The 10,350-nt window shown below is 42.5% G+C and overlaps 1 protein-coding gene across 1 annotated transcript; it reads left to right on the top strand.

Moving 5' to 3' along the window:
• Positions 1 to 440: 440 nt before the first annotated feature.
• LOC147036049 (uncharacterized) lies at positions 441 to 8,609 on the top strand (the record flags this gene model as incomplete). The annotated part of the gene is made up of 4 exons (XM_085905353.1): positions 441 to 485; positions 1,142 to 1,208; positions 5,448 to 6,635; positions 7,524 to 8,609. Coding segments are annotated over exons 1-4 (2,386 nt in total), but the record flags the coding sequence as incomplete, so codon positions are not given.
• Positions 8,610 to 10,350: the final 1,741 nt, after the last annotated feature.

The following is a 10,350-nucleotide window of genomic DNA, read 5'->3' as shown; positions in this document are numbered from 1 at the left end:
GAAAACGAAAATCTACGACGACTTTTCCTTCCTTGTCGATTACCCCCCATTGTTGTTTTAAACGAACAGCCGCATAGCCTTCATTGAAATAATTAACGCGGCGGAAATGACAAGGGATGATTTCATCCCCGTCTTGATCGACAAAACCCCATAAGCCATTTCTTTTTACGGCCAACCGACCTTCTTTAAAGGCGCCAATTTCGTCGTAAGCAAGGTCTACTCTCACTTGTCCTAAGGTATCAATCAAGCCATATTTCTGGCGATTGGAAGAGAGCTGTAGTATTTGGCCATTGGTGTTTTCTAGATATTTTAATCCATCGTATTGGCAGGGCAACAACTCCTCATTATCTCGGTTGATCATTCCCCACTTTCCTTTTTCTTTGACTAGCGCCACGCCATTCCAAAAATCTTGTACAAATTCGTATTGCTCTCCTACGGCAATGATTCCGGAGGTATCTACATATCCCCATTTGCATTCTTCGCAAGTAAGTACTGCATCTGTTTCAAATTCTTGATCGTAAACCGTATAATCAATCATGTAGTTGGGGCTCCACATTCCATTGAGATAGTTACTCAAATTGCCCATTCCCTGTTTCTTGCTTTTAAAACTTCCCGACAATCTACCTTTGGCACTCATCCGAGCTAGGCCATCTTTGAAATCGCCAATAAAAGTATAGTCCTTTTGGGCAATGACCCCTTTACGGGTAATCAGTCCATGCAATCCATTGGAAAAAATACATCGAGCCAAAGGGTAATCTTTATCAAAATCTGATAAGCGGATGTCTAAAAGATTCATTTTAGTAACTAGCAAACCCACATCATTATTGACGAGTCCATAGATCATCCCAAAACTAAACTTGGTCCATTCAAAGTCGTAAAAATTGGTATTCTCAATGCCAACAATTGTAAAGCCGTGCTCTCTTTCGATGCGAATCCAATCGAAGGTTGGTTTTATTTGAATCGCTCCATCATCGCGGCGACGCAAGCCCCATCGATCTTCTTGGGAAGAATAAAACCATTCAAAATCTTCTAAAAGAAAAGACTCTTCTTCATCAAGACTCAGATCTCTAAAATCACGCCCTGGGCGGCGACCGCCAATGGTGATGGTAAAGTGCTTATTGAAGCTATTTTCATCTTCCAGGTTTCCTTGTTCATCAAAGTTGTAAACCGTGAGGGCTTCGCCGAGGTGGGCTTTGGCCTGACTGGAGGTGAGTTCTATCCGGTGAAATTCAGGAGCTACGAGGGTTTCGCCCCGGAGGTTTAAAACGCCTACTAGTCTTTCTTTTCTCACCTGACATACCATTCCTTTTGGAGGGGCGATATAATGGTATTCTAAAGGGATGACAATCTCTTCATTAAGCCCAACGACGCCCCATTTCATTCGATAGTTGACTCGATACATGTTTTCGCCAAATGGAAGAATCTCATTGTATTTGATGGGTAAAACAACCTGTCCTTGTTCATCTAAAAGACCTAAGATTCTTTCTTTTTTTGCCAATACTCGATTTTGACTAAAGGAATAAAAGTCATCGTATTCTTCTCCAGTAATCAATCGATTGGCAGCAATGGAAAACAAGGATACATTGCCTTTGTTGTAGAGTTTGATGAAATTATCGTTGAGTTTTTGGAGGTTGTTGAAGGCAGGTTCGAGAAGTAATTCTGCATCTCGGTTGCGGGCTCCCCAGAGTTTGTCTTTTTGAAACAAAAAGAAGTTATCGGTATACACCATGATTTTCTGGGCCTCATTGGGAATGATCACTTTTCCGGTGGTATCCAATAAGCCATTCTTTCCATTTTGGGCAACGATAAAATAACCTTCTTCGAGGTAAGTAATGTCTTCATAGATCGGCGGAGCAATGGCTATTCTATTGATATCGACAATTCCCCACTTTCGATCCAGCATATACCCGAGGTAATGGCCAGCCCAAACTTGCACCCGCTCATAGGGTCGATTGAGTACGATTTCGCCATGTAGATTGAGCACCGTCCAACCATCTGTGATTTTTACAGCGATCAGGGTCGAATCCAGAAGCCGAAGATCATCATAGAGCGGTTTTACCAACTCCCGCCCCTCTCGGTTAATCATTCCGACCTTACCATTGCGTTGCATAACGGCATAGCCGTATTCCTTGAATTCTCCCAAAGCGTCGTATAATGGTTCTACTACTACCTGGCCGGTAGCATTCATTAGGCCCCATTTTTTATTGAGCTTTATCGGGAAAGTGGTTTCCTGAGCTGTAAGAGGAGTCAGGGAAAAAAGAAAGAGGATCGGCAAAATCCGATACATATATTCTATGGTTGTTGGTTTGTTAAATAGCGATCTAGGATGGTGGTGATTTTTAAGCAAAGCCTATTAAAAAGGATACTTGCTTAACGATTGGCCATTAAAGTTAAGTATTTATCAGAGAAAAATTGTAGCCCCTTCCTCACAAAGTGCCTAATATAGGCAAAACTCTTTCATATTATGAGCAATTTTTATCCAAATATTACCCCAATCGGGTATTGTAAGTGGACAGGATAAGTTCTAAATTGCAGAAGCTTTTGTCCCCGCCGATATTTTGTCTCCTTTTTCTAAGATCAGGATTCCTAAACTTACAACAACATAACCAAACATGGCTAGTTTATTAGCAACTACAGTAGTTACCCCTACAGAAGTAGGTCGTACCTCTATAAAAGCAGGCGGGCTCTTGTGTTTCTTCCTTTTTGGGTTTTTCCAAATTTCATTATTTGGCCAATGCACTATTCCAGATCCAGTTATCGTTTCTACCGCTCCTTTTTGGACCAATTTTGATGTCGATGGCAATACGTCTTCCGATGAATTTGGTGTTCTACACTATTATACTGGATCAAAATTGATTGCTTACGCCTCTTTGGTCAACGTGCATGTCAATGCTGGAGAACTGGTCAATGTAGCCGATGGTATTGAATTCGACGGCACAGAGGATTTTTCGGGTTCTGGTGAATTTTTGGATTTGACTCCCGGCGATTGGCAGGTGGTATTCAAATTTGTCCCGGATGGACGGCTTGGCTACCTCAATTTCTTTGTCTCTGACGATGGCAACCCTGCTTCTCCAGATAGCATTGAGGTCACCTTTATTGCCTTTCAAGAGATTTCTGATACCGATGGTATCATCTCTGGAGATTGTGGCTCCATGTCTAATACGGCTCCTATTGAATTGGAAAGCTTTCAGGCAGTTGCCCTAGAAACTGATATTTTGCTCCAATGGACTACCCTTTCTGAAATCGATAATCTGGGCTTTGATATCCAACGAAGTACCGATGGTCGCCACTTTCAAAGTATTGGTTGGCAAGAAGGTCAAGGGTATTCTGATCATGGAGTCAGTTATTCTTTTACCGATAAAGATTTACGCACAAACATTACGTACTATTATCGACTCGTTAATCGGGATCGAATGGGTGGAGGGCATATCTCTCCGCTAAAGTCTGCTAAAATAAAAGGGGATCGCTATGCGGAAGTCAGCCCGGTATTTCCTAATCCGGTATTTGGTAACCAGACCAATATTCAAGTGATTGGAAAGAAAGATACGGAGGTACAAATGAGCTTATTCAATAGCCAAGGCCGACTACTGCATCAAGAAGCACTATCCATCAACAAAGGATCTAATCAATTCCCACTAAATATCGAAAAATTTCCTTCCGGACAATATCTTGTGTTGATACAGGATGAATTAGATATTTCCAGAAGGAAATTCATTATCTCTAGATAAGAAAACAGAGGTCGTCTCAAAATATTATTTTCCTCAATAAGAGATTATTTCCTACTGAAAGAGTCTGCTCCCTGGAGTGGGCTCTTTTTCTTTTGGGAATATTGGGAACGTATTAACTATTACTTATTTCTACTTGGTGGGAATACTAAGGCTTTTCTAATTTGCTTGCGATGGCGACGAAAGTGGTCGTGAAAAAAGCGGACCATCTGCGAGAGGGTCAACTTACCCGCCGCAGGATGCTTGTATACTTCTTTATTGATTAAATCAGGGGGTAGCGATTCGAGGTATTGTTGGAGCTGTTCTCTTTGTGCTTTCCATTGCTTGACGATTTCCCAGAAAGAACTTTCCTGAGGAATCACTTCATCGCCGATCGTTACTGGTGCTTTCCTTTTGAGGGGAGAATTCATGTACGTGGATAAGATGCGAAATCGCAGGGCAGTAAAAACCCCTTTTTTCTTAAGCTTAGGATCAAAGCTTAGCTTCTTTTCGACATATTGCTGACTGAGATTTTCTGAGAGCATGAGGTGATGCATCACTTGCAAAGCCGACCAAGCACCGGGCTTGGGTGCTCGATTGAGATCGGATTCGCTGTAATTTTTGAGCTCTTCAAGAAGCTTGTACAAATCAGCGTCTAAAGCGTCTAGGTGTTTGCGGAGTTTCGCGTCCATAATGGAAATTCTCTATATGAGGAGCAATTTACAATTTTAACTAAAAACAAAAGACATTTCCAGGCGGAAATGTCTTTTGTTTAAGGAGGAAGTTATTTTAAAACTCCAAAATCTCCAATGCTTTGAAATCAATCTGAGGGCTAATCTGTTGAAATTACAGGCTTATCAATCCGTTTGGTCATAATTTTCAGGAGAAACGATGTAGGACGCCGGATCGTGTTTTTCCGTTACCCAGTAGTTGAAATCTCGAGTCAAACGGCCAATATTTTCGAAGCGAAACTGTTTTTTACCCAAACGTTCTGTCAAAGCAGAATAAGAACCGAATTGCTTTTTGATAACTTCTTGAAAATTGTCTTCTGTAATTTTATGCAACTGCCCTTCCCCATCTCGCAATAGGTAATAGTAGTCGAATGGCTTTTCTATATTGCTGCGTTGTTGGATGTAAAAGCAATATAAGCTGTAAGCTCCTACCACTTCTTTTTCAACAAAAACATTAGTAGGACCAAATATCCTTGGTGGTTCAAGGGCTTCCATTTTCTCGTAATGGACCCACACTTTTTCTTGTTTTCCCAGATCATTCAATTCCGTTTTTTCGTAGCCATAAGCCTGTAAATCTTCAGGCGTATAGCTGATTTTTTTGCCCCGATCAACAAACTTGATCTTCAGCTCACGTTCGATAAACGTACCTAGGATAACTAGACCTTCAAGTCTTTTACCAGATTCAAGTACAACATATCCAGGAAAAATATCGCCTTTAACGGTTGGCGTATCAAAAGAAAAGATAACGGGGAGGATCAAAAGCAGAAAAATCCGCAGTTGTCTCATAGTGTTTTGTTTAAGTTCTGTGTATTGTAAGATTCGATTCAAATATACAATAAAAAAAAATCCTTGTCAATCTCAAAACTGCAATTACCCTATCAAGGGTAAGTATTGAATGGCTGATTAGGCTTATTCGTCTATATCCGACCTTACAATTCCCTAGTTTTCTCTAAATTCGCTGAAAATCTAATACTTATGAGATATCCTTTAGCATTATTATTTGCCTTCCTAGCTCCGTTTCTACTCTTCGCTCAGGAGAAAAAGAAAGATAAATGGGAGGTCGCCAATCCCGATGGTGAATTTCAAGAAGTAAACATCAAAACGGAAGAAGGCACCTGGATGAACCTCGACGTCAGCCCTGATGGCCAAAACATCGTTTTTGACCTTTTAGGAGACATCTATACGATGCCGATTTCTGGAGGTACCGCCAAGGTCTTGCGAGAGGGTTTGCCTTGGGAGGTTCAACCTAGGTATAGCCCTGATGGTCAAAAGATTTTATTCACTAGTGATGCTGGCGGCGGCGATAATATCTGGACCATGAAAACTGATGGAAGTGATGCCCAGCAAATCACCAAAGAGAAATTCCGATTGCTCAATAATGGCGTCTGGATGCCCGGAGGCGATTATATCGTAGCGCGTAAGCACTTCACCTCTACTCGTTCGCTGGGCGCAGGAGAAATGTGGATGTACCACATCAGTGGCGGAGATGGCATTCAATTGACCAAACGTAAAAACGATCAGCAGGATGTCAACGAACCTTGTATCTCTCCGGACGGCCGTTACCTCTACTACAGCGAAGATGTTTATAGCGGTGGCTTTTTTCAATATAATAAAGATCCCAACAGCCAAATCTACGTGATCAAAAGATACGATCGAGAAAAGGGAGAAAATGAAACCATCCTTTCCGGTCCTGGTGGAGCTATCCGCCCTCAGATTTCTCACGATGGCAAACTAATGGCTTTTGTACGACGGATAAGAACCAAAACCGTTCTTTTTATCCACAACTTGGAAACCGGCGAAGAGTATCCAATCTTTGATAATCTCAGCAAAGATCAGCAGGAAGCCTGGGCTATTTTTGGCTGTTACACTGGCTTCAATTGGACCCCAGACGATAAAAACATCGTCATCTGGGCGCAGGGTAAAATCCATAAAATCAATGTGGCCAATAAATCTGCCAAGGTCATTCCATTCGTAGTCAATGCCAAGCATAAAATGATGGAAACCGTTCGCTTCAAACAAGAAGTCGCCCCTGAAGAATTTACGGCCAAAGCCATTCGACAAGCCATCACCGCGCCCAATGGTCGCTACCTGATATTCAATGCCGTTGGTCACCTATGGAAGAAAGACCTCCCCAATGGAACGCCCAAAAGGTTGACGGATGATACCGACTTGGAATTCGAACCAGCCTTCTCTCCTGATGGCAATCACTTGGTGTATGTCACTTGGAATGATCAAAACATGGGATCGATTTATCAGCTTAATTTAAAAACTCAGCAAAAGGTAAAACTCACCTCCGAAAAAGGCATCTACCGCCGCCCCTCCTACTCTTCCGATGGAAAGAAAATTGCTTTCCGCAAAGAAAGAGGCAATGGACATCAAGGATTCGTACACACCAAAAACCACGGCCTTTATTGGATGGACCTCGCTTCTAAAGTCACGCATTTTATCTGCAAAGAAGGAGAAGTACCTCGCTTTACCGCAGATGGAGAACGCATTTTTTATCAAACTGGAGGCTTCTTATTTGGAGGCATCAAAAAATCATTAAAAAGTGTAAAACCCGATGGCTCCGACGAGCGAGTTATTTTAAACACCTCCTACTCTACTCAGTTTACGCCTAGCCCAGACAATCAATGGGTCGCTTTTACAGAGTTGCACAAAGTATATGTGGCTCCGATGCCTCGCACTGGAAAACCCATTGGATTATCTGCCAATACCAAAGCATTGCCAGTTGCTCAAGTAGCGCGGGATGCAGGGATCAATCTACATTGGTCAGCAGATAGCAAAACCATTCACTGGACTTTGGGAGAAGAGTATTTCAGCTCTCCTTTAACGGATCGTTTTCTATTTTTAGAAGGTGCCAAAGACAGCATCCCGCCGATTGACACCATAGGTCTAAAAATCAATTTGGTTTTAAAATCAGATCAGCCTAGCGGAATCATTGCCTTTACAAATGCTCGGGTTATTACGATGGAAAAAGACGTGGTCTTGGAGAATGCAACGGTCATCGTCGAAAACAATAGAATAAAAAGTATTGGTCAAAGTGCGAACGCCAACATTCCTAAGAAAGCACAGATTATTGATTGTACAGGAAAAACCATTATGCCGGGCATCGTTGATGTGCATGCACATTTGGGTGCTTTTCGCTATGGTTTGAGTCCACAAAAACATTGGCAGTACTTCGCGAATTTGGCTTACGGAATCACAACTACTCATGATCCTTCCAGCAATACAGAGATGACTTTTTCTCAATCAGAAATGGTCAAAGCAGGAGAAATGGTAGGCCCAAGAATCTTTTCAACGGGTACTATCCTTTACGGTGCCGACGGTGATTTTAAAGCGGTGATCAATAGCTTGGAGGATGCCCGATCGGCCATCCGTAGAACCAAAGCTTTTGGTGCTTTTAGTGTAAAAAGTTACAACCAACCTCGTAGAGAACAAAGACAACAAGTGATGCAAGCGGCACGCGAATTAGAAATCATGGTTTATCCAGAAGGTGGTTCTTTTTTCTACCACAATATGTCTATGGTTGCTGATGGTCATTCAGGGGTGGAACACAATATTCCAGTGGCGCCACTTTTCGATGATGTCATTCAATTTTGGTCCGCGACTCAAACCGGAAACACCCCTACCCTGATTGTCAATTATGGAGGGGTCAATGGAGAGTATTATTGGTATCAAAAAACAAATGTTTGGGAAAAAGAGAGACTCTTGAGTTTTACTCCTCGACCTTTGGTGGATTCGCGCTCGCGCCATCGGACGATGATTCCTGACGAAGAATATGAGAACGGTCATATTTTGGTTTCGAAGTCTTGCACCAAGTTGCAAAATGCAGGTGTAGGCATCAATCTTGGCTCTCACGGACAATTGCAGGGATTGGGTGCGCATTGGGAGTTGTGGATGTTGGCGCAAGGAGGAATGAGTAATATGCAAGCCCTGCAAGCTGCGACGATCAATGGCGCTCGCTATTTGGGCATGGAAGAAGAAATCGGTAGTCTAAAAGCAGGAAAATTAGCAGATTTAATCGTACTCGATAAAAACCCATTAGAGGATATTCAAAACAGTGAATTTGTACAATATACCATGATTAATGGTCGCCTTTACGATGCTGCTACGATGAATGAAATGGGCAATTACGATCAGCAACGAACACCTTTTTACTGGGAGCTGCCAGGAAGTGGCAATGCCTATCCATTAGATGCTGCCTCGAATAGCTTTATGCATTCGGGATGTAGTTGTAGAAATTAATCAACATGAAAAAACGCATTCTATATTCTCTCTTAGGCTTACTAGGTTTGCTAGTGGTGGGCTTGGCATTTAATTATCAGCGCATTCAACGATTGCTGCATGTCAATTCTCTTTTTGAAGCAGATAAGATCGTGCAAAATTTTCTTACTATGGAAGATTACTTCCCGGTGAGTACCATTGAGCCTTCGGAGCAAGTTCACCATTTTCCGAAAGGTAAAATGACGCTTCCAGAAACTATTGAATTTAATGGTAAAAAAATGTCGACGCAAGATTATCTTGATGGGACGAATACAACGGGCCTGCTCATCTTACATCGCGACACGATTCGTTTTGAAGAATACTACCGTGGACATACCGAAAATACGACGCATATTTCGTGGTCGGTGGCCAAGTCTTTTGTTTCTGCTTTATTGGGCATCGCCTTGGAGGAAGGGAAATTCGCGAGCATTGAAGATCCGGTGACTAAATATGTACCGGAGCTAAAAGGGTCTGGCTATGATGGGGTGCGGATTAAAGACATCATGCAAATGAGTTCGGGCGTACGGTTTAATGAAGATTATGTTGATTTTTACTCTGACATCAATCGCTTTGGACGCAACTTTGCTTTAGGCAATTCAATGGACTCCTTTTGCACCAGTTTGGTCAGCGAACGCAAGCCAGGGACTTATCATCACTACGTCAGTATTGATACACAGGTACTCGGTATGTTGCTCCGCAGAGTGACGGGCAAATTCCTTTCGGAGTATCTGGAAGAAAAAATTTGGCGCCCTGCCGGGATGGAACATACCGCCCAATGGATCACAGACAATGAAGGTATGGAAGTCGCGCTAGGCGGCTTGAACATTACGCTTCGCGACTACGCGCGCTTTGGCTATTTGTACCTCAACAATGGAAAAGCCCAAGGCCAACAACTTGTCCCTGCTCAATGGATCACAGATTCCGTCACCCCCGATGCTCCGCATCTCCAACCTGGCCCAAACCCCAATTCTACTTCAAGCTTTGGCTATGGCTATCAATGGTGGATTCCCGCAAATGGCGATGGGGCTTTTCTCGCTCGAGGCGTTTACAATCAATACATTTACATTTATCCGAAATTGGATTTGGTGATCGTAAAAAATTCAGGGAACCCTAAATATGGACGGGCAGGAGATGAATCGATGGAGCAGACGATGGGATTTTTTGAAGCGGTGAATGCGCAGTTGGGAATTGGTGAGGTGGTTAGTGATGAGGTGAGAGTGAGTGAGTGATTTTTCAATATTGGAAATTCAAAATTCCTGATTCTAAATTCAATTAGAGAGCCCGCCTAGCGGAACGACAGCTTAAGAGTGAATGAGTGATTTTTCAATATTGGAAATTCAAAATTCCTGATTCTAGATTCAATTAGAGAGCCCGCCTAGCGGAACGACAGCTTAGCAAACAAATCTTTCGCTCCAGCTTATAGGCCCAACAAACCTTCTGGCAAAACCATTACCATTACTCGTTTTTTGGTATCCAGCGATTCGATCAACTGTTCATTCAATGGAATCAGTACTTCCCTTTTTTGATAGTTGACTACTGCCATTTCCTGTTGCGGAAATTCTACGATTTCTTCTATTCTTCCAATTTCTCCTAAAACTTGATCTACGATTATATAGCCCTGTAAGCGGGCAAATTCAAGGCCTTCTTCTTCT

This window comes from Syngnathus leptorhynchus, unplaced genomic scaffold (genome assembly GCF_054491065.1).
Source record: "Syngnathus leptorhynchus isolate UIUO unplaced genomic scaffold, UIUO_Slep HiC_scaffold_852, whole genome shotgun sequence".
Classification (NCBI taxonomy): Eukaryota; Metazoa; Chordata; class Actinopteri; order Syngnathiformes; family Syngnathidae; genus Syngnathus; species Syngnathus leptorhynchus.
The sequence above is the reverse complement of the archived record's forward strand: the minus strand, read 5'-3'. Positions and strand labels throughout refer to the sequence as shown.